We start from the raw sequence: 24,741 nt of genomic DNA, 5'->3' as shown, positions 1-24,741 counted from the left end.
AAGCCGAGATCAGATTTCTTTTCCCCCTGAATGATCTGTCGGGTAATCATGTTTCGTGTTTAATTAAGTAAGGCATAGTGATAAGCATCTGCTCTTTGTCCATTTTTCTACAAATGCTTGTTGACATCTTTATTTGTTTGAGATTATTTTGTTGATTGAACATTTGATTGATTTGAATTCATCCATTTAATCGACGAGGAAATAAAAAGTTCTTCAGTTTATTTATTTTTCTTAATAATAACTTCCTTGCCGACATTTCAACCTGTCTGTGATTGCCATTTCCTTTCACTGATCCAGCATTGTTCAAACCTAGATCGACTGGGAGATTATAATTCCAAAACTAATTAACCTGTCATAGTCGGCATGCACCTAGCCTGGTGTTGGCGCAGTGGTAAGGGCAGTGGCTTGGGACCCAAGAGGTCCTGAGTTCAAGCCCTGTTGGGACACTGAATTAATATATGTATATATATGTATATATATATATATGTATGTATATATTGTTGTGGTTACCAAATTCGCAAACCACCATTCAGGTCCCTTAGGTGAGGTATCTCGGTAAGTACATGTGTAGTTAGGCCCAAACCCGTTGTCTAGTGGGAATACATGTCATTTATGCGTGCTGCGACTCTTCAGGATAGCCGTTTTTCTTTTACTATCTTTAATTTGGACCAACCGCCATTGTTACCACCACCAGTCACAACATCAACCACCAACCACAACGCCGCTTCACCACAACCGCCACGACCTTCACGTCACACCTCGCAACCGTCGCATCGCCACCGTTCTTGCGCCGCTTGTGGGTGCCGGTGTTGGACTCATGCAGGGCGCGCGCCGAACAGCGTGTACAAAATCACGGATTTTGTGCTTCAAAAACGGATCAAAAACGACACACGCCCACTTTTTGCCGTCCAATCGGTGAGCGAGGGGCGAATTGGCCCCGCCCCCAGGGCGTTGGAGGGCGATCGATATATGCAAATTTATGGATCAAAAAGCATTCACGCCCACTTTTTCTCGGGCCAATGGGGAGCGAGGTGAAAGGTCGAAGGGAGGGGGTCAAAGATGAGAGGGCGAAGCCACGGGGCTGATATAAGCGACCGTGTTCGTCAGTCCAGGGAGTAGTAGAGTCGAGAGGGAACAGAGAGTTAAGACTTCGCGGGCGGTGGAGTTGGCAAGAAGGAGCTGGTCGTCGTGTGCGTTGGAGTCGGAGCGGAGGGGACGGAGCTGTGGAGAGGCGGCGAGGGCAGACGAGGGGGTGCTCGCGTCGTGCAGGGAGCTGCACCCCAGGGAGGCCGACAGCGCGACCTGGCCGAGGTGGAGACGCTCGTCGCGGGACTCGAGGCAGAGTAGGAATCCTCTATACCCCGAGCATCAGCAACCCCCTCCTGTTTCCCCCCGCGCTGAGATAGTGCGACCAAGGGGGCCCCTTTCCCACCCCCTACCAGACACTGCCCGCGGAGTTGAGGCACCATCGCCGCTCCGCGTCTCATCACCAGACGGGTAGGCCCGACCCGGTCTCGGCCTCAGGCTCGCCTCATCTTTGAGGGTATTCTTTTCCTTGGTTTTGGGTATGTGTTGTCGGCGCCGTCTGTGAAGTAAAATTGTATGTGTTGCCGTGTGCTCGCGTAATCGGTATTAGATCTGCATTGTCGCATTTGCTTTTTGTGTAAATTGAATTGTGTTTTTCTTTTCTGTGTGCTTTTGGTGGAATTGAATATGTGTGCTTTCCGTTCATCGCGAATAAATGTGCTTTGTGTTGAACTGTTTCCCGCTTCGCTTCGTCATTTCCTTCATTGAATCCTCATCTTGCTTCACGTAAAGGGTTGGTAGTGGGCTGAATACGCCCGATAATTAATCGAACCGTCGAGGTCGACGATAACACCGCTCGGTTATCCCGATAGTACGGAACGGGTCGCTTAAGTGGCCCGTGTCCGAAGTCGACCTGCGGCGAGGTGCGATCGCCCGATCTACCCTCCGCGTGGGTACTTAGGTAGGTCGAATTTGGCGAGCAACCCTATCCCACGCGGGGGCTGATTGGCTCGATCGCGATGAGACCGAAAGGTCCACCCGTGACTGGTTCCCGGCGTTAGTCCGAGAGGGTCACGACTGGATTGTCCGTCCGGTGGGCGGCGTGCCGCGATTCGAGTTACGTGGCCGTCAGCACGCCGGCGGGCGCGAATCCGCAACACTGGTGTCAGGTCGTGCGATACAAATTCATCGCCCTCCTCGCGGCACTGGTATCGGAGAACAGGAAAACGGGCTCTCCTGTCTCCGGCTAAATTCACGGGAATCGGTCCAGGGGTGAGAGAAGCGACCCCCGATTCCCTCCAAATTACGAGCGAGCGAAATTAACCCTTCACGAGAAGCAAGATGGCGTCTCAAGGCGAGCGGGAGCCGGGGGTATTAGAAATGGAAGTAGAATGTGTAGGATCCATGGCCCAGGATGGAATGCCCGTGCAGGAACACGGACTCACCCAACTGAACCCAGAGCCCGAAATGGGTGCGGCAGCGGCCGCAGTGTATGACACCTCCCCCCCCCTCTCCACCAAAACCCTTCCCCAACCCCTGCCGAAACGGCTCACTCAAGCGCACCCGACAGCCCAGCTATTCACCATGCTGGCGAACATGAACGAAAAGATGGATACAAATACAAATGAAATGAAAAACGAAATGAAAGGAATGAACGAAAAGATGGATGCGAATACACAAAAAATGGATGAAAAGATGGATACAAATACAAATGAAGTGAAAACGACGATGGATGCGAATACACAGCAAATGAGGGAAGAAATGAAAAAGCTGCGGGGTGAGACGCAGAACATGGGCCGATGCCTGCAGGCGGGCATGAAGGCCGTGACGAGGGAGCTGGGAATGGCGACTCCACGTGTGGGAGCAAACGAGCTGGAAGGGGGTGCAACGGCTGACAGGCCCGCGGTGGAGGCGGGTAAAAAAATAATTCGGGGGGCGTGTTGGGCGAGGGTCGTGACAGAGGAATCGACGATGACCAGAAGGGAAAAATTAAATGGGGAGACCAAAACGTGTGAGACGAGACACGAGGTGACGACAACAGAAACTTATAAATGTATAGAGACACGGGAGACAGAAAAAATAGAGAGACAACACGATGAAGATGGGGTAAGTGACGCGCACACACACACGGAGGTAGTGGAGGACAATGGGGGTGAGCTGGCGGACTGGGTAGAGACCCAGTGCGAGCACCTGGATGGCCTCCTCCAGGAACGAGGGAAGGGAGTATGCCCCCTTGAGGCGAGTCACGACCAGGTGAGTTCGGTCGTGCTTTGCGAGGTTGAGGGGACGGGTGCTGTGGACAGGTGCACGGAGAGCTTGGGGGGTATAGAGGCCCCGGAGACCCTTGTGGGGACACGAATCCACAGTGTGGTTGTCCCTGTGTGTGTGTTGCAAGGTGTGAGTGCGTCCCCGTGTGTGGAAGCGACCCCGTGTGTGAGTGGTGTGGTGGCGATGGTGCCAGAGTACGTGCTTCCCAGCACGCCGTGTGTGGATGAGGCACCGTGTGTGGAAGAGGCCGTGTGTGTGGATGAAACGGCCAGTGTGGATGAGGCACCGCGGGTGAGTGCCCCCGCGCGTGTGAGTGAGGGACGGTGTGTGCGTGGAGCCACGTGTGCGAGGGAGGTAGCATGCGTGAGTGAACGGCCGAGTGCAAGGGAGACCGTGTGTGTGAGAGAGCGGTATGTGTGGGAGATGTCGGTTGGCATGCGGGAGCACGCAGCCGCGTCTCCCGGTGTGAATGTGATGGAGTGGACTGTGTGCGTCGTAACACGCAGGTGTGCGTGGGTTGAATGGAGACGGAGACGGCGACATGAGAAGAAAGAAAGCCGAGTAGCGGCTGTAGTTGTTTCGGGGACCGTGCCGGGTTCACCCAGCAGTGAGCACGCGGTTCGTGCTGTGCAACGCACGAGGCCGCCACGTGCTCGCTTGCGAGAGTGAAGTCCCGGTCCGGAAACGCACGCGGTGGATTTGCCGATCCCGCGGACGGACAAAGTTTAGGCAGGACTACGGATTTGGACCGGACGGGTTCTCCACGCGATCGTGTGTGTTAAGCTCCAACGGGCAAAGCACATGTGTTCGCGTGGGGAACCCCTCGAGACGTGGGGCTTGTGTTTTTTTATGCGCACGGTGACGCCATGGCTGCACGTGGGGTTGGAATCCGGCAGGAGGGGTATCTCTGCCGGATGGTACCGTCCAAGGAAGGACGAGGAACACGTGCAGCTGCATGACGTCACGGGCAGGTGCAAAGTGCGCGAGTTGCCGCGCTGGCGCTGCGCATGTAAAGAAAAAAAAAAAAAAAAAGAACAAGCCTCACTTTCGGGTACACAGGATTCCTGGGCAAGGGGTGGAAGACCCCCTTGACCTGGGCACAGGATGGAAACTAGTTAGGGGGAAGGGTTAGCTTAGTTAGACCGACTTCATGGGGCAGGGGTAAGTCCTCATGGAGTCCGTGGAATGGATTAGTTAGAGGGATTTAGTGAGCTTAAGGTTGGGAAATAAAATGATTGATTTGGAGACAGTGACAGACTTGTGGATGTGTAGTGGGGACGTAGCTTAGCTACGTAGGTTAAAAGGAACGTGCTATTAGTGTAAGGGACGACGTGGGAGCACGAGGTAGTTAGGAGGATGGCAGAGTTCAGCGGTGTGTGTGTTGAAGAGTTGTGGGTTGTGAGGTGAGTACGAGTACTTGTTGAGTGAGTGAGGCCAGCGGGTCTGTGTGAGTGGAGCGAATGGGGAATGCATGGTGCGATGAGTGATTGGGGGGAGGAGTGACTCCCGCCCAAGGGACCCCGGGGTCAGAGTAAAGTGAGTTAGCTGGGTTAGTCAAATTGAAAAATGGAGGTCGTTTTGTTGTTGGTGGGAAAGTAGGCTCGAGACCCATTTGGAGGGGTGCAGGAGCCCTGTTGACGGGCTTGGGAGCGTGGCTGCGAAAGGTGAGTATCGCTGAGTGGGTACCCCGGGCACCAGGCTAGTCGGCCGTGGTAGGCCAAGGGTCCATGGGGGGCCGGGATAGCGTAGTGGGCACGGGTGCGCCTGCTTGGTGCGGGGGCCCGGGGCGCCATTAGCCGCGTGGGCAGTGTTGTGGGCAAGGGTGACCCTCGGAAAGGGGCCCGGGAAGCCAGCCTGCCACGTGTGCGTTTCAGGGGAGGTGCCATGGGGGGCACTCCCCGGTGTTAGGGAGCTGGTAGGCTCGGAGGCAGTGTAGTGCCCGGGGTGCCATAGCGGGAGATTCGGCAGAGGGTCGTGCCTGCCAAAGGGAGCCACGTGTCCCAGCCAGGAGACCGTGTGAGGGCACGGAGAGAAAATTGGGGGGCGAGGCCCGAAATTGTGAGGACACCAACACAGGCGACGGGAATCTGGGTTGTTAGAACCAATAGTTTAAGCGAGAGGCGCTTGTTGAAAGCCCCGGGGTAGTTTAACGGTTAAATGGTTAGGGTAGATTAGGAGATGTACCCCTCCGCACCATCCATCCCCTCGCTGTCGTTGTGGGCCGCTGGACCCACTTGGTGTTAAGATCGCCGAACTCTGGGGAGGCCATTCTGAGGCTTGAGTTGGGCCTCGACACAGGACGTTAGCTCTCCCTTATTCCCCTCCGGGAAGGGAACGTAGGGGTTGGGAGTAGGCTAGGTGACAGGATAGGTTAGCCGAACAAGGACGATAAAGGGGGTTAGGGGACGATTTATAGTGGGGGAGTAAAAATAAAAACAACAAAAAAATAAGTTGGGGCTAAATTGGGGTTTGACAAATTAAGGGAGTGGGTATGTACAGTGACAGGCAAAGGCGATAGGTTTGGAGGGAGACAGGTAGGTAGGTCCGAGCCCGCCTTCCAAGTGGCCAGCACCACCGCACTCCCTCCACCAACCTCCCCTGAATGGCAAAGGCTGGCCAGCTTCATCTGCAGCTGCTGTGCTGCAAGGCCTGTGCCGGCTGGATCGTCTGCCGGCTGGCTGTTTTTCTGCAAGGCCTGTGCCGGCCAGTTCATCTGCTGGCTGTTTTTCTTCAAGGCCTGTGCCGGCCAGTTTATCTGCCGGCTGTGTTTGCCTGCAGCGGCCTTCTTCTGCGGGCTGTGTTTGCCTGCTGCCTTTGCCATGCCATGCCCACTGCCCAGGTTCACCAGCCCCGTTCAATTTTTGCTTTGCCCCCCCCCCTGTTCATTGCCATGTGCGCCAGGATCCGCAAGGCAACAGTTTGCAAGCTGCAAGAACTGCCCTGTTGGCAGCTACAACACGGGCCTGCAGTGGCGGCCCGTGCACCGTGTTTGTGTTCACCCATCCATTCGTTGTGCTCATTGCGTGTGCCACTTGAGCTGGCACGGAGACTGCGTTGTGCAGCCCATGCACCGTTGTGGTTCACTGCGTTCAGTTCAAAAAGGAAGGCCTTGGACTGCGTGTGAGCAGCCAGCCACGTTCCCTGTCACCTGCATTGTTTTGAGCCAGAGACTGCATACGAGCAGCCTGGCTCCCTGCTAACTGCTTTTCTTTTGCAGAGTTCAGTGATCCTGGGCCATGGTTTAGTGTAAAATTTGTAAGTTAAGGTTAAGATGTACTGTAAATATGAGTGCGCCCCCGGCATGTATGTCTTAGCGCCGGCAATTTTATTTAAGTCGTCCGTGTGAGTGAGTTTGTTTAGGTAGTTACGCAGCCCTCAGGTTATTTATTTTGGGGACACGAATACCATGAATGTCGCACTCAGGGATCCGTAGGTAAAATGTACTAGGGGAAAACTACACATGATGGCACACGAAAATTTGACGACTCAGGACGAGTCTGTAAAAAGGGGAGGGGGTAGTGTTGTGGTTACCAAATTCGCAAACCACCATTCAGGTCCCTTAGGTGAGGTATCTCGGTAAGTACATGTGTAGTTAGGCCCAAACCCGTTGTCTAGTGGGAATACATGTCATTTATGCGTGCTGCGACTCTTCAGGATAGCCGTTTTTCTTTTACTATCTTTAATTTGGACCAACCGCCATTGTTACCACCACCAGTCACAACATCAACCACCAACCACAACGCCGCTTCACCACAACCGCCACGACCTTCACGTCACACCTCGCAACCGTCGCATCGCCACCGTTCTTGCGCCGCTTGTGGGTGCCGGTGTTGGACTCATGCAGGGCGCGCGCCGAACAGCGTGTACAAAATCACGGATTTTGTGCTTCAAAAACGGATCAAAAACGACACACGCCCACTTTTTGCCGTCCAATCGGTGAGCGAGGGGCGAATTGGCCCCGCCCCCAGGGCGTTGGAGGGCGATCGATATATGCAAATTTATGGATCAAAAGCATTCACGCCCACTTTTTCTCGGGCCAATGGGGAGCGAGGTGAAAGGTCGAAGGGAGGGGGTCAAAGATGAGAGGGCGAAGCCACGGGGCTGATATAAGCGACCGTGTTCGTCAGTCCAGGGAGTAGTAGAGTCGAGAGGGAACAGAGAGTTAAGACTTCGCGGGCGGTGGAGTTGGCAAGAAGGAGCTGGTCGTCGTGTGCGTTGGAGTCGGAGCGGAGGGGACGGAGCTGTGGAGAGGCGGCGAGGGCAGACGAGGGGGTGCTCGCGTCGTGCAGGGAGCTGCACCCCAGGGAGGCCGACAGCGCGACCTGGCCGAGGTGGAGACGCTCGTCGCGGGACTCGAGGCAGAGTAGGAATCCTCTATACCCCGAGCATCAGCAACCCCCTCCTGTTTCCCCCCCGCGCTGAGATAGTGCGACCAAGGGGGCCCCTTTCCCACCCCCTACCAGACACTGCCCGCGGAGTTGAGGCACCATCGCCGCTCCGCGTCTCATCACCAGACGGGTAGACCCGACCCGGTCTCGGCCTCAGGCCCGCCTCATCTTTGAGGGTATTCTTTTCCTTGGTTTTGGGTATGTGTTGTCGGCGCCGTCTGTGAAGTAAAATTGTATGTGTTGCCGTGTGCTCGCGTAATCGGTATTAGATCTGCATTGTCGCATTTGCTTTTTGTGTAAATTGAATTGTGTTTTTCTTTTCTGTGTGCTTTTGGTGGAATTGAATATGTGTGCTTTCCGTTCATCGCGAATAAATGTGCTTTGTGTTGAACTGTTTCCCGCTTCGCTTCGTCATTTCCTTCATTGAATCCTCATCTTGCTTCACGTAAAGGGTTGGTAGTGGGCTGAATACGCCCGATAATTAATCGAACCGTCGAGGTCGACGATAACACCGCTCGGTTATCCCGATAGTACGGAACGGGTCGCTTAAGTGGCCCGTGTCCGAAGTCGACCTGCGGCGAGGTGCGATCGCCCGGTCTACCCTCCGCGTGGGTACTTAGGTAGGTCGAATTTGGCGAGCAACCCTATCCCACGCGGGGGCTGATTGGCTCGATCGCGGTGAGACCGAAAGGTCCACCCGTGACTGGTTCCCGGCGTTAGTCCGAGAGGGTCACGACTGGATTGTCCGTCCGGTGGGCGGCGTGCCGCGATTCGAGTTACGTGGCCGTCAGCACGCCGGCGGGCGCGAATCCGCAACAATATGTATGTATATATGTATGTATATATGTATGTATATATGTATGTATATATGTATATATGTATATATATATATGTATATATATGTATATATATATATATATATATGTATATGTATATATATATGTATATATATATGTATATATATATATATATATGTATATATATATATATATATATATATATATATATGTATATATATATATATATATATATATATATGTATATATATATATATATATATGTATATATATATATATATATATGTATATATATATATATATATATATATATATATATATATATATATATATATACCAAGTCGAAAACACCAGGGGGTTGACTCAGCCTGCCATCCTTCCGAGGTCGGCGAAATGAGCACCAGTTGTACTGGGCCCGGTGTATGCCCCGGTTAGAATAGGTGTACCATATCCCTGTGTCTCGTAAGAGGTGACCAGGGTTGCGTCAGGAAGGGCATCCGGCGTAAAAACCTATGCCAAATCATTATGCAGACAACAAAACGAATTTCCATACCGGATCGGTCGAGGCCCGGGTTACCAACGACCGCCACCGGTACCGGTGGTCAGCAGGGTACCAGTGGAAATTGTGCTACTGCTGGGCGAAGGAGGAGAATGAGACGGGGAAGGCGAGTCCGGAGGCAGTGGGAGAGGGGGAAGGGTAGAAGTGTGGAGGTGAGAGTTGGAACTCTGAATGTTGGGACGATGACTGGCAAAGGGCGAGAGTTGGCTGATATGATTGAGAGAAGAAAGGTGGACATACTGTGTGTACAAGAGACCAAGTGGATGGGGAGTAAGGCGAGGAGCATTGGAGGTGGTTTCAAACTGTTCTACCATGGTGTGGATGGGAGGAGAAATGGTGTCGGGATAATCCTGAAGGAAGATCATGTCAAGAGGGTATTGGAGGTGAGGAGGGTGTCTGACCGAGTGATGAGTGTGAAGTTGGAAATTGAAGGGGTGATGATGAATGTCATCAGTGCATATGCCCACATATGGGGTGTGAGATGGAATATAAAGAAGATTTCTGGAGTGAGTTAGATGAAGTGGTGGAGAGTGTATCCAAGGATGAAAGAGTGGTGATTGGAGCAGATTTCAATGGACATGTTGGGGAAGGGAATAAAGAGGATGAGGAGTTGATGGGGAGGTACGGTCTCAACAAGAGAAATGTGGAAGGGCAAATGGTGGTAGAGTTTGCAAAAAGAATGGAAATGGCAGTGGTAAACACGTATTTCAAGAAGAAGGAGGAACACAGGGTGACATACAAGAGTGGAGGAAAGTGCACACAGGTGGATTACATCTTAAGTAGGAGATGCAACCTGAAAGAGATTAGTGACTGTAAGGTTGTGGCAGGGGAGAGTGTAGTTCGACAGCATCGATTGGTGGTCTGTAGGATGACTTTAGAGGTGAGGTTGAGGAAGAGAGTGAGGGCTGAACCAAGGACCAGATGGTGGAAGCTGAAGGAGGAAGACTGTTGCGTGAAATTTAGGGAGGAGGTGAGACAGGCGTTGGATGGTGGTAAAGATGGGTGGGATGATTGGGCAACGACAGCAGAAGTTGTGAGGGAGATAGCTAGGAAGGTACTTGGTGTGACATCTGGACAGAGGAAGGAAGATAAGGAGACTTGGTGGTGGAATGAGGAAGTACAGGAAAGTATAAGGAAGAAGGGGTTGGCGAAAAAGAAGTGGGATAGTCAGAGAGATGAAGAAAGTCGGCAGGAGTACAAGGAGTGGCGTCGAAAAGCAAAAAGAGAGGTGGCAAAGGCCAAGGAAAAGGCATATGACGAGCTGTATGAGAAGTTGGATACAAAAGAAGGGGAAAAGGATTTATACCGATTGGCAAGACAGAGGGACCGAGCTGGGAAGGATGTGCTGCAAGTTAGGGTGATAAAGGACGCAAATGGGAATGTGCTGACGAGCGAGGAGAGTGTGTTGAGAAGGTGGATGGAGTACTTTGAGGAGCTGATGAATGAAGAAAATGAGAGAGAGAGAAGGTTGGAAGAGGTGGAGATAGTGAATCTGGAAGTGGGGTGGATCAGTAAGGATGAAGTGAGGACTGCTATGAAGAAGATGAAAAGTGGAAAGGTGGTTGGCCCAGATGGTATACCAGTGGAGGCATGGAAGTGCTTAGGAGAGATGGCAGTGGGGTTGTTAACCAGATTGTTTAATAAAGTCTTGGAAAGTGAGAGGATGCCGGAGGAGTGGAGATTAAGTGTGCTGGTTCCGATTTTCAAGAATAAGGGTGATGTGCAGAGCTGTGGAAATTACAGAGGGATAAAGTTGTTAAGCCACACCATGAAGTTGTGGGAAAGAGTAGTGGAAGCTCGGTTGAGAGGAGAGGTGACGATCTGTGAGCAGCAATATGGGTTTATGCCAGGAAAGAGCACCACTGATGCGATGTTTGCTTTGAGAATGTTGATGGAGAAGTATAGGGAAGGCCAGAAAGAGTTACATTGTATGTTTGTGGATTTAGAGAAAGCTTATGATAGGGTGCCAAGAGAGGAGTTGTGGTATTGTATGAGGAAGTCGGGAGTGTTGGAGAAGTATGTGAGGATCGTGCAGGATATGTATGAGGACAGTGTGACAGCGGTGAGGTGTGCGGTAGGAATGACGGACCGGTTTAAGGTTAAAGTGGGATTGCACCAAGGATCGACTCTGAGCCCTTTCCTGTTTGCAATGGTGATGGACAGGTTGACGGACGAGATCAGACTGGAGTCTCCATGGACTATGATGTTCGCGGATGACATCATGATCTGTAGGGAGAGTAGGGAGCAGGCTGAATCGAGCCGTGAGAGGTGGAGGTACGCACTGGAGAGAAGGGGAATGTTAGTCAGTAGGAGTAAGACGGAGTACATGTGCGTAAATGAGAGGGAGGGTGGTGGTATGGTGCAGTTGCAAGGAGTTGAGGTGGGGAAGGTGGATTGGTTTAAATACTTGGGATTTAACGGAACGGATTTAACGGGATCTCCAAAGTAACGGAGAGTGTGGGAGAGAAGTGAAAAAGAGAGTGCAGGCAGGATGGAGTGGGTGGAGAAGAGTTGCAGGAGTGATTTGTGACAGAAGGGTAGCTGCAAGAGTGAAGGGGAAAGTATACAAGACGGTAGTGAGACCAGCTATGTTGTATGGTTTGGAGGCGGTGGCACTAACAAAAAGACAGGAAGCAGAGCTGGAGGTGGCAGAGTTAAAGATGCTGCGATTCTCGTTGGGAGTGACGAGGATGGACAGGATAAGAAATGAGTATATTAGAGGGACAGTGCAGGTAGGACGGTTTGGAGACAAAGTGAGAGAGGCGAGATTGAGATGGTTTTGGACATGTGCACAGGAGGGAAACAGAGTATATCGGGAGAAGGATGTTGAAGATGGAGCCGCCAGGCAGGAGGAGAAGAGGAAGGCCAAAGAAGAGGTTCATGGATGCGGTGAGGGCGGACATGCGGGTGGTTGGAGTGTCAATGGAAGATGTGGAGGATAGAGCGAAATGGAGACGGTTGGTCCGCTGTGGCGACCCCTAACGGGAGCAAGCCGAAAGAGGAAGAAGAAGGAAGAAGTCGGCATGCACCAGCGGTAAACGCTCGGCCGCATTACTTAAGATCTAATCAAAATAACATTGGTGCATCGCCGAGGACGCGTTCCCCGGTCAGGAGGCCACATGGCCTCCAGTTAAATGGCAAATTATACGGTGGACACTGGAACTCGTGGTTATCTGATTGGCGTTCATGGTTGTTAAACAACCTGCCAAACCACAAAGTTAATTGTGAGGGGTGGCCCGAGGGCCGGTTCTTCCGAGGAGAAATGAGGATTAATCCCCTCATAATACACTCGGTACCCATGGCCATAACAATATATATGTATATATTTTTTTGTTTTGAGTTGCGGCATGTAACGGTGTTGTCATGAAGGACTATGGTCCCTATATTTTTGAAGTGGATTGTGTAAGTATGTGTTTAGTGTTCTCGGACTAAGTAGGGGTAGAGTAGGTGACCCGGCCTTTGTCTAAAGTTAGATTATACGGCAGAGCTGGGAGGCTCTAGAAAAAGGATGGCGGCAGTGTTATGTCCACGGGGTTTATTGTGTTCGATAATATTCTGGAAAGTTTGTGTAATAACATTGACACTTTTGGGGTGTATTGCAATAGTTTTGCCGTGGTTCTCAAAAGAGGTCCTTTTTCTTTTTCCTTATTTTCTTCATTTTTATTTTGATTCTTCTGCTACAAGACCTTCCTTCCCCTTATTCCTTCTGTTCCCCCTTCGAGGCCTCCACATAATTAAATGAGGCAGAACTGTGTGGATTTTAAGTGAAGGAAGTAAAAAAAACATTACAAAAAAGAAGAGCGCACGTGGCCGCCGTGAAGGCTGGTTAGCGAGAGAGAGGTAGGGAGGTAGATCGAGAGAGCGAGAGAGTGAGAGAGCGAGAGGAGTGACTGTTTTGTTTCCAACGGGGAACGATGCTGGGTAAAGCCCATTAGGCTGGGGGCCAGTGGGACCTACCTTGCACCCCCACTGCGACAATTTTTCACTGATACCACAGTGTTCATATATATCCCAAGTATCAGAAAAAAGATGTTCCCAGAAAAATAACTCATTTGCACGATGCTTTATTAAGCTGTTTCCATGGCAACCAATCAAAAATAGACGAATCTCACAAAGATCGGCAAAATGTCAATATCTCTGTCAAATATAAACATAAAATCACAAAATTGGTGTCAAATTAAAGCTTATACATTTACGTATTAAAATATATTTTGTTTCTGCTAATTAGCTCATTAGCATATTATTTAAATTTGACTTAGAGACAATAATTCCCACAAAAATGCAAGAATTTCCATTTTCTTTCCTTGCAATTACCACACATGTCAGTTGCCAAACTCCAAACAACAAGCCAGGTTGGTGAAATTTTTTTTTATAATATTTGAATTTTTTCAGTTGATTAATTAGCATAAAATACAAAGCACAATGAATCGTTCGAAAATCATGTTAAATCAAATTAATCATTGAAACTAATTACCTGGACCTGATATAATACATAACTGCGACTAATGATGGTTGTGGTGTTTAAAGGACACATAACTCTTTTCTGTTTGGGTAAAAGTAGTGAAAATAGTTGTAAATGCATTGATATGCTAATTAGGTTCCGCCATTATGGAAATTTACATTTTTGTAAATCTCACCTTCATGGACATGAAGTAAATGAGGAGTCTACACCTATGTTTGGAGGGTCAATGAATAAAGTGAACAGATTTCCTTTCTTATCAGAGATGTTGAATAGTCTTTATGGATGATATGTTAATTATAATCCCTGATCACCAGTAAGGGGGATCATATTGTTATCGCTTTTTTGCATGCATGTCTGTGTGTTGTCACTTTTCGCTTCTGTCGATGTAAATGTGAGGTTGTATGGCTCTATAGCCTGGAGGTGTAGGTATGCATGCTGTGATATCATAATCTACAGCTTGACATTGCTCCTTCTAGTTGTGATTGTATAATTATTATTGTCATATACAACAATACATTGAATAACCAATTTGATTTGTTTCTTGCAGACATAGTGCATTGATGGCCCAATTCGTTGCACGGAGATGAAACCTCAGAAGAGAAAGCAGGAACAGACTGATGTCAGTGCAAAAAAGAGACAGATATGTATCCTGCATTGTGAGGGAGCAAAGAGTGATGGATTCACCTATTTGTCAGACTTGATGCTTAAGTTGGAACAGTTCACTTACGTCATGTATGGCAAGAGTCGATTTCAGGAAGTGGATGAAGTAAGGGTGCTCATGATAAGGGAGAGGTTTGGGGACAAGCCTCTGGACGCATGCCGCAACATTGACCTTGGGAAACTATCTCCATGTAGAAAGTGCTTAGAGCAGCACATCCGTAGAGCTAATTATCAAGCAGCTGTTTGGAAGCATTCTCATATCGCAGATCCCAATATACCAGATGACATGCAGGAACATGGCTGGACATACACACATGGTGTTATGGAGCCACTGTGGATATCAGGCGATATTCTACCCAATAAGTCGATTAGTTCACTGCAGGAGGAACTGGAAGAAGACAGTGATGATGAGGATGATGACGAGCCATGCCAATGTGAAGATTGTGTGGACTCGGACATTGAATAGTATGATGGCCAATGAAGGACATAGCAAGCAAGCATCAGGCTCAGAATCTGTGAACTAAGGACACTTCTTCTATATATGACTGACAGTTAATCGAAACAGCGTGATTATCAACTGGTCGAGATTGTCAAACTCAGATGTGTGCTACAAAGTTTGCTTAGACTCCAACAGATTGCAGATCACTTACTCATAGTTTTTGCCACTGTATCGATCTACTTCATAGTAGAGTGCACATGCAGGTGAACAATGTGAAGATAAACCATTTGTCAGATCTGGTGTGTGACTAGTAGGCTTTCAAACATCTGGTAACTCTGGAAGAAAGGGGATACAGTAAATATTATTGGATTAATCTTTTTATATCCGAATGCATTCAAAGTGTGAGATCTTCAATTGCTGGACTCAGATGGACCATATGAATACATTTTTGCTGTACAGTGTATGCTCTCCTTCAGCCGCAACAAATTACACATCAGTTTAACTTTTGTGCCTACAGGATGATCACTATTTCCAGTCTCTGGTAGAGATACATTATGATATAATGACATCCACTCACCTTATTTACATACCACTGCATTTTAAAATATTTGATTTAACTTCAAGGCCCAATCTTATCAAAATATGTAGTCATGATGCTTACGTGAAACTCAAAACGGAGGACACATCGCTCTGTGCATTCTGTTCATAGGGAATAAAGATGTATAGGAAATTCATTGTTCTATGATTTTTGCATGTAATTAAGCTATCCAAACATTATTCTACATCTCTGACAACAAAGGAAATATGTTCACTTTACCCCTTTGACCCTCCAAACATATGTGTAGATTCCTCATTTACAAATTTCCATGCACCAGAAGTTGAGATATTTACGAAAATGAGAATTTCCATAATGGCGGATCCTAATTAGCATATCAATGCATTTAAAATTATTTCCACTACTTTTACTCAAACAGAAAATAGTTATGTTCCCCTTAAACACCAAGAGACATCATGAGTCGCAGTTATGTATTATATCAGGCCAAGGTAATTGATTCTCTTGATGAATCTGATTTCGCATGATTTTCAAACGATTCATTGTGCTTTGTATTTTATGCTAATTAGCCTACTTTAAAAAATTAAAAAAATTTAATTTATGTTTTGCCAACCTGGCTTCTATCTGGCAACACTTAAGTAATATTTTTTTGCCAAAAAACTAACATGTGTGGTAATTACAAGGAAAGAAAATGGAAATTCTTGCATTTTTGTGGGAATTATTGTCTTTAAGTCAAATTTAATTGATATGCAAATGAGCTAATTAGCATAAACAAAATAAATTTTAATATGTAAATGTATAAGCTTTAATTTGACACCAATTTTGTGATTTTATGTTTATATTTGACAGAGATATTGACATTTTGCCGATCTTTGTGAGATTCGTCTATTTTTGATTGGTTGCCATGGAAACAGCTTAATAAAGCATAGTGCAAATGAGTTATTTTTCTGGGAACATCTTTTTCTGATACTTGGGATATATATGAACACTGTGGTATCAGTGAAAAATTGTCACAGGGGGGTGCAAGGTAGGTCCCACTGACCCCTGGCCTACATGAAGGAGTTCCATGGATTCATTCCAAGGAGGGTCAGTTGGAAGCCCTGTCTGCGTGTAGGGGACAGGTGTGTAGCTGGTGGGGAACAAGGCCTGCCATGGCCTGGTGAACGTGGTATTGAAGGATAATCAGAGACGAGGTTGAGGCGTGTACGGCCGGCATGAATAGTCTTGGTGAACCGGAGGAAAGGTGCTGTATCCTGGTGTTGCACGGATCGATTGGGGTCGTGGAGGTTAGGGACGCACCCCGCGGAGGGGGGAAGGTGGTGAGGCACCACCCTTAGGGGTCGGGGTTAAGCCTGAGACGAGACTGCGTTGAATCATCCCAAAACCGGCTCGAATTCTGCTTTCCCCTCCTCTCTTCACACAATCCTTCTTTTTCCCTTTTATTTTAATACCCAAGCAAATGTTATTTTGTTATTTTGCTTGACCCACCCCCTCCCTTGGGATGAGAGAGGGACATTTGTTGGGGAGGGGAAAAGGATGTCTGAGTGTTGGATCTGTCTTGGCTTAGCGTCTGTCCGTCATTACTTATGCCTTGTGTTGGCTCAATGGTTAGGGTGGTGGGCTTGGGATCCTATGATCCTGAGTTCCAACCCCACTTGGCTGTTGAATTAATACCAGGTGGGGTTGACTCTGCCTGTCATCCTTCTGAGGTCAGCAAAATGAGTACCAGCTTGTGAGTATCCTGTGTTGGAGTGGAGACCCGTCCAGGATTGTGACCACTAGCCAAGGAGACTGCTTTGGCAGCACCAACGCTGCACAGAGTATGGCTCCCAATGGATGCATGGATGGCATCATTTAATTAATTATTTATTTACCTCCAAATGTCGGTGAAATTTTCCCATTAATATTGTTATATTTTTTATTGCTTGAATGTATATCCTGCAGGTTGGTTTATCCTGAGTGAAGTATTTGTCCTCATTTCTTTTGGCTTGCATTGCATTGCTGGATCGGCATACCTGTACACGTGGTGTATCGTTGAGCAAGGCTGATCTGTGGACTGGTTTTTTCCTGAGTGAAGGATCTGCATTAATTTCTGAACTGGAATGGTGTTGGTGGAACGGTGTACATTCGCACTTCGTGTACTTCTGGGAAACGTATTGACCTCACTTCGGACCTCGGGAGCAATAGGCTGAACCCCGAGGCCTCCACCGAAGGGCTCGGTCGGAACTTCATATCTGGGTAGTGATTCGAACCCAGATAAAACAGCTCATGGTGGGGGGGGGGTGAGTGTGTGTACGTCGCTGCCATCCTGCCGCCCTTGTGTAATTGTGTGGACCGCTGTGAAACGAACGAACTCTTTCATTTTAAAGGACAGAAAGAAGGAAAGAAGCACAAATTACATCAACTCCGAATTTAACGATTAAAACTGACAATGATGGGAAACTCACGTCAGTCACCATGGCAACGCAAAGCAGCATCGACGTGAAAAAAAACACAAATATACCGGAGAAACTCGTTTCAAATCGATGGGATTCAATTAAAAAAAAAAAAATCAACAAAAGCCGAGAGTTGCTTTTTTTTTTTAAACCAAAACGATAATTACCATTTTTGTAGCATTTCTCGAGTTTCTCTCCTGTGGAGAAAAGCGACATTGCGCTCACGAACTCTGAACGTGAAGGGTGTCCGCTCCATATTTCGATTTGAAGAAGTTCCAATGTCGAAGATGGAGTTGAAAGCTCCGATCTTCCAATAATACAAATAATAGCTGTTTTCACTTCAGACTATACATTCATATACGTACAGACAGCACTGTGAATACATCAACAGGGTGGGAAGGATCAGTCAAGCTAACAGTAAACTGAAACACACCCTAAATCGTTTCGTGGAACGAAGAGCCCTTTAATATTATTTTTTTAATTTATTTTTTGCCCTCACAGATGAGGAAAAACGCAAGAATAAAAATAAACGACGGAAAGATAAATTATCATGTTCGACTAATCTTGTAAGATGATAATGGGAAAATTGCCATTCAAGCTTTCCAAATGATTTGCTCCAAGTACTGTACCTGTACATTCGGGGTATCAACATGATGAAGAATACCAAGGGGAAAATGACAGGTTATGACCAGTGTGGGCCCATTGAGGAATACCACCAAGGAGACTGCTGAGGCAGCACCAACGCCCTGCACAGATTATGGTCCCAATGGATGGATAGATCATTATAAATCAAGAGGTGGTGTTAATATTGCAGAGGAACTTAGTGAGGGCCGCAGCTAGAATATTGTGTGCATTTCTGGTCACCACAGTTCAGGAAGGACATAGATGCCAAAGGGAGGGTTCAGCGCAGGGCAACGAGATTGATTCCGGGCCTAGCCAGACTCAGCTATGAGGAGCGGCTGAAGGAGACGGGGCTTTATACACCAGAAAGGAGGCGGTTATGAGGAGATATGATGGAGATGTTTAAGATAAAGAAAGTTACAGACATAAGTGCAGATGAATGATTCAAGAGTAGACAATGACAGGACCAGGGGCCATAGCCTGAGAGTAAAGAAGAGGAGAGTTAGGATGGTATTAAGGTAGGGGACTTTCACTCAGAGAGTCGTTAATGCATGGAATGGCCTCCCTGGAAAGGTAGTGGCAGCAGAACAAGTAGATAAGTTTAAATTCGAATTAGATAGGTACCTGGAAGTGACAGAGGGGTATAGGGATGTTGGCAGGACTTTTAGGTAGCTTGAGCATTGATGGGTAGCGTTGTTTGTGGGGTCTCAAGATGTGTTGTAGAGTAAGTTGTTTGTTTGTTTTTAAATCAGGCTCATGCCTCCTCCTTGGGGTAATACATATACCTCTATCTTCAGTACCTGCATTAGGGTTATGCATGGTGGTTTTCCGATATCTTCCAAATAGATAGTCATGGCAAGAACGTATATGTTCAGGGTGTCGACGATAACTCGCCGAATCTTCCTAAAACACAATGCGGGATTCTTTAACATCCATCCAACAACCAGACGACTCCTCCAGATTAACCTCCATCCAAAGGACAACATACCAATGCCCTCCCCATACACATAAAACATCAAGCTGAACTTATAATTGGAGTGAGATTCAAATCAAGGACAGAGAGTTCCGAGGCTGCCATGAGCACCCTCCATGCTATTCTGCAATCTCATAAACCTCTAGATAATGTTATGGACATGTTGAAACGAGGGAAAAAGTAAAGTTATTTTCAACTTTAACTGCTCAAACTGGAACTTCAACACTTGATCACACTTTTTGGGGATCTTGCTTTCAAAGGTGTGTGTATGAGACCCTCTGAGGTACAACTAACTTTCACATCACATTTAACCTCGAGGGAGGGAATTTAACCAGTGTACCAGCACTCATGATGGCCCTCTTTTGGGATCTTACCGAAACTTCCAATCCTCCTGCTCCACCATCTCCAAATCCATGAACAGACAGCAGCATCTTTACATCTGCTGTGAGAGAGTGAGATTGTTTTCACCAATTTGTCTGTGAGCAAGACACGTCGAAGTTGTGGATGGATTCATAGAAACTTATGCACAGATTTGGTGTGTCACAGAAGAATCAATTTAATTGCGAAGATCCAGGCAAATTTAAAATGATTCGTCACCCTTGAGAGATGGGATATATATATATATATAGTAGATTTCAAAAAGTTGTGGATGAGTTAGTTGTTCGGTGAAAAGAACAAGCCAATTCGATTTTGGTTCAGGTCCAGATCCTCATCCAGACTGTCAGTGGGAAACAACAGTTTCACCTGGCAGAGGTATGTGTTCTACCGATGTCATTCCAGTTAGCAAAGAAACTGTCACGGCATACACTCGACTGCCCAGAAATTAACAACTTTAAAACAAGCAGTCATAGACTGGTACTTACGAAATCGTCAACTTGACCTCTGACTTTGTCTAATAAAAGCTGTCTCTGGAGAAGGGAGTGACGCAAACCAGAAGTTTCTACGATGATTCTGTACCAAACCATCAAAAATGGAATGTTTGACCTCACTGTGACCTTTGACCAAAATCTAATCAGCACTAGCCCTCACCCTCCTGAATCACGTGGTGTAATTTGACATTGGTAGCTTCTTCCGTTCGAGTTATCATGCCTACAAACACACACAGGACGGAAGTCATCAATATACTAGATTTCGTAAGTAATAATTATTATATAAATCACAACCTGCAAAAGGGTCATCCAATTCCCAATGGGACAAATAAGTTGCACACACATAAGGATGTCAATAAAATATTGGACCTCATTTTTGTGCACATGGTACAGGCAAAAATGTGCAGGCCATTAGAAGATACATATTGCACTTACATTTATATGATGGAAAAAAATAAAAACTTGAACCAAAAGCCAGACTCAAGCCAGTGCTCAAATGGAAAGAGTAAGCAGGTTTAGAATTTGGCAGAGGTACCGGCGCACAATGACCTACCCTTGCAAGATGTGGCTTTAACACTACCAACAGCAAGTCAGATTGCAGAGATGTGAGGATTGAGGGATTTCCACAGCGGTACAATCCCCACGAGCCGCACCATGGGGACACGATCAGATCTTGTCCGGGAGGCCTGCACCTCATTTTATTCTTCAAATCCACAATTATTAATTCCCATTGCTAAGCCAAGTTTGAATAACCCAAAAATGTTGGAAATTAATCCCTATAAATCAAGAAATGCTACAAAAGACTTGTGGGTGACGTTATTGCAAACCAAAATAGTACAAACTAGTGAACAGTCTCCATCCCGTCAAGACTTGGACAGGCTGGCCTAGAGGTAGAGGTATGTATCCTCACCTCAAAGCTGTCCAGCCTAGGTTCAAATCCCGACAGCTACAAACCATCATCCCGTAGTTTCACATGCAGGGCGATTCAGTGCGTGCGCCGTTCTTCAGATGTTCGTTAAACTAGCGTCCCGTCTGCTGGCATTACTTGGTAGACATTAAAAATCTCTTGGGATTCTTCACGAAGAGTAGGCAAGCCATCACTGACACTCAAAACAACTTCCAAATTCCTGCCCGAAGCGATAGAAGACATCAGTGGCACAGCCGTGCCCTCACTCCTTCAGCCAATGCTGTTACAATAAGCTGTGCTGCGTGATACGAAAGACTTGCAGAAGCTAGGATTAGAGCAAAATTTCTCTCCCTAGACCCCCCAACCCCTCAACATTGAGGCATCGTCATGAGAAAGTCAGTGCACATGAAGGCCACAGCATACATTTCCAAGGGTTTATTCAAATTTGAAACCTACATCTTTCAATATTCATCAAAAATTCGCATCAAGAGAACACAAAGGCAAAATACAATGGAAATCTTTATTGGGCATCTAACTTTCCACATTACCAAATGTCATAAGCAAGCAACTTGTGCACTTCCATGTCACAGCCTCGTGTCAAGACACCAAGCAGCTGGAAACAGCGTGCACAGCTTTTTATGTACAGACATACATCACAAGTGAGAAGGCTATCTTTGCACATATTTGACATCTAATTTCTTTCCAACCTTTTATTTCAAAGTTTTCTTTCCAAAAAAAAGAAAACAAAGTGGAGCAACATTCATATGCAGGAGCAAAAGTCTGGGAGCATGCTGGGAAACCGATATGTCAGCACGAGCAATAACCACGACAAAGCAACCACAGAAATATCAAGGAAATGACAGAGCAAGGCACCGGCAGATGCTGCTTCCTATATATATATTACAAAAGACAATTTCATCCTTTCCTCAGAGACTTCCATTAGGACCCACATCAGGAGAGAAAACTTCCCTGCTATTCATGCCAAAGCTCTATTTCCCCCAATCCCATACCAGATTCTGCCTGCAAGCAGCCATGTTCATTACACAAAGTTTTGTCAGAGTTCCCCTCCAAGCATCGCTCTCACTTTGACTCGGTGTGGGGAAGCAAATTCCTCCTCGTATCAGCTCGCTGCATAACAAGCTTCTGTGACATTGTTACGATCTGGGGAAATGGTTTAGTGCTGTTATTCGAGAGTGTGCGTGTAATATATATTAGTTTTAGGACATTTTTGATCAAATGCAAATTGTCGTCAACTATTAACCAATGACAGAATTTCCGAACAAATTTGAATTATCGAAACAGCAGCACAGTGGCAAGATCATTAAAGTACCAAAAAGTAAATGCGAGGCCGGCGAGTATGAAAGGAAAAAATAAAATAAATCTGTGTTTTATAACTTTATTTTAAACTTTTTTTTCTGGCAAAGACCCTTAAAACATTTGTATATCTGTCTCAGCAAGCTGATCACTGCCAATATTACACCAGTACAAACAAGTGATCAAAAGTGACATCTTCCCCTTCAGATGGATGTGACACCATCACTTCAAAAACTATGACAGCAAACCCACAATGGCAGAAATAAACAAGCTGAGCCTCAACAAGAAAGAAAGAAAAGAAAAAGAAAAGAAAAAAAAACCCGAGGATTTTCAGAATGTACACTTGAGCTTCCTTGAATGGATTATGTGGTGATTCTCAAGGAAAAGTGCAGGAGCAACAGGGAGCGTTTTGGCAATAACCGTTGAGAATACAAGCACAAGACATGTTTGTACAAGTTCGGTGCGGTGCAACTGGCGCACATATGGTGCCGGGGTGCAATGGAGGCTGTTAAGCAGGGCCAGGAGCAAAAATAAAAAATAAAAAATATTTTTCAACAACAGCCACCACCGCCTTGTTGTCCAGCGAGCGTCCCAGCCTGTGCAGTGCCTGCGCCACCATGCTGAGGCCCAATCTTGATGCCATTGTTCTTTATGGGACCGAGCGAGAGATGGGATAGAGGGTAGACAACCAGAAAAAAAAATTACAAAATTCAGCAGTCTGCTAATGGAATCTTACAGGCATCTATGGTCAAATATAAATCAAGCAAAATGAGCTGAACAAATGAAAAGCTCAGATACAAGATTGCAGCAAAAAAATAAGTCAACACTGGTGCAAATCAGGCAAATCCATTCAAAAAGAAAAACATTCCCTGATATTTACGTTCTGGAAACGTTTCCCATTACCCCTCGATGCTGATGCTTTCCTTTCTCGCAATTGTTTAATTGAGCAGACAACTGGTATGTACATGGTGTCAAAAACTAGGCTTTGTCCAACAATTCACATCTGGACGACAGCAATGTCAAGCCAGATTTAACCAACTGCATAAGACAGGGGTTAGACAATAAATGCCACATCCTTTGAGCAGAGAAGGCATTTAAATAAATGTTAGAAATAACTTTAGAAACTCAACGTAATATTACAGAATGTGGCTTTAAAAACAAAAAAAGTAGTTGAGCGACTGGGAATTTTCCCCACATGGCACGGAATTCCGGAACCAAATATTTACACTGGAAATCTCAGATTTGAATGGATTTTCTGCTGTAAACGATGTAGCACGGCCAAATTGTAAGGTTTGATGGCCGAACCAATAATGAAGACACGTGTTAATTTGAATATTTTGCTGAAAAACTGCGGCTCGTTTCCATTTCCCAGGACAATCAACCTTTTTATATGTACATTAAAAAAAAAATCCATGCTTTTCAGCAAACAAAATAAAACCCATGTGTTATAAGGATACCCAGGCCTTGTATCCATTGTACTGAAACAAACGTGGCACGATTGCAGCAGCAATGAATCACATCTCACGATTTGAACTTTTTTAACTTTGGGATTTAAATTAAAAAAAAAAAAAATTTTAATTATGTACATACATATATATATATATATATATAAATAATTTTAAAAAACATTGCAAGAGCATTTCAAAATAAATAAATAAATGCATTGCAAGTGTCATGCATCTGCTCCTCACATTACATCCCAATAGGTAATTAGACGTTTCAAATTTATAATCATGCATTCCCATTCCAAACAATGCCTTGGCTGCAGGTTCTATAAACACTTTTAGATTCCCCCGCCCACCCCACCCGCCATTTAAAAACAGATGGCATTCTCATAGTTTATAGCAATGTCAACATTTCAATCATTCATATCCCTCAACCTTCAGAAAATTGTCCATTCTCAAAGACCAAATATTTTGCACAAATACTACACATTATCTACAAACCAAGGCCACTGGCTGTTGCTCACATTCTTCTGAAATGTGATGTGGAAGGTACTGGTTAAAGTACAATGCAAATAGAAACCTTTTGCAGCAATCAGATGAAAACCATTTAGCAACAAGATAAATTACCATTCTGCATTTCCTAATAACTATGATCGGTCAGAAAAATCTTGGCATGCGTTTCCCCACCCTCAACTTTGGTTGGCAAATGCTTGACATCTAAATTGTACATCAAATCATTTACAAACAAGAAAAAGAGCAATCAGAGATTGCAGACTCTCGCCAGGACTTCATTTGTGTACTGGTGTTATGTAATTAGAACCGTCACTTTATAAATGCTGGCAGTGATGACGGGGTACAAAGACATCCCGCTTTGATCGGACACCTGACCCTGATGTTTAATCAATATTCAATTGAATTTAGAATGGGATTAAAATATAATAGGTACAGTACTGCAATGGAGTCATCAGAAGGAACCCAAACAGGCAAAAAACAGAGATGAAGTCATCAGGAGTAACCTGGATAGG

The 24,741-nt window shown here is 46.3% G+C and overlaps 2 protein-coding genes across 5 annotated transcripts in view; both read right to left on the bottom strand.

The window, feature by feature from the left end:
• Window positions 1-17,982, bottom strand: part of CFAP300 (cilia and flagella associated protein 300) — an 83,720-nt gene extending 65,738 nt beyond the window's left edge. For 3 of the 4 annotated variants that reach the window (XR_015061576.1, XM_085894779.1, XM_085894777.1), the window contains exon 1: window positions 17,755-17,982. Coding sequence is in view for 2 of the 4 variants with exons in the window: in XM_085894779.1 (XP_085750905.1) it covers window positions 17,755-17,843 (89 nt within the window). In the remaining 2 variants the exon portion in view is untranslated. Of the gene's footprint in view, window positions 1-17,599; window positions 17,664-17,754 lie in introns of those variants that run through there. The other variant, XM_085894780.1, reaches the window with a different exon arrangement.
• Window positions 17,983-21,463: 3,481 nt separating this feature from the next.
• LOC147019924 (ras-related protein Rab-2A) overlaps window positions 21,464-24,741 on the bottom strand; it is a 34,987-nt gene continuing 31,709 nt past the window's right edge. The window contains exon 8 of the mRNA XM_085894776.1: window positions 21,464-22,918. Within this exon, the coding sequence (XP_085750902.1) occupies window positions 22,823-22,918 (96 nt within the window). The 3' untranslated portion in view covers window positions 21,464-22,822. The remainder of the gene's footprint in view (window positions 22,919-24,741) is intronic.

Source organism: Eptatretus burgeri, chromosome 9 (genome assembly GCF_056783735.1).
Source record: "Eptatretus burgeri isolate ZD-2024b chromosome 9, Ebu_testis_v1, whole genome shotgun sequence".
Classification (NCBI taxonomy): Eukaryota; Metazoa; Chordata; class Myxini; order Myxiniformes; family Myxinidae; genus Eptatretus; species Eptatretus burgeri.
The sequence above is the reverse complement of the archived record's forward strand: the minus strand, read 5'-3'. Positions and strand labels throughout refer to the sequence as shown.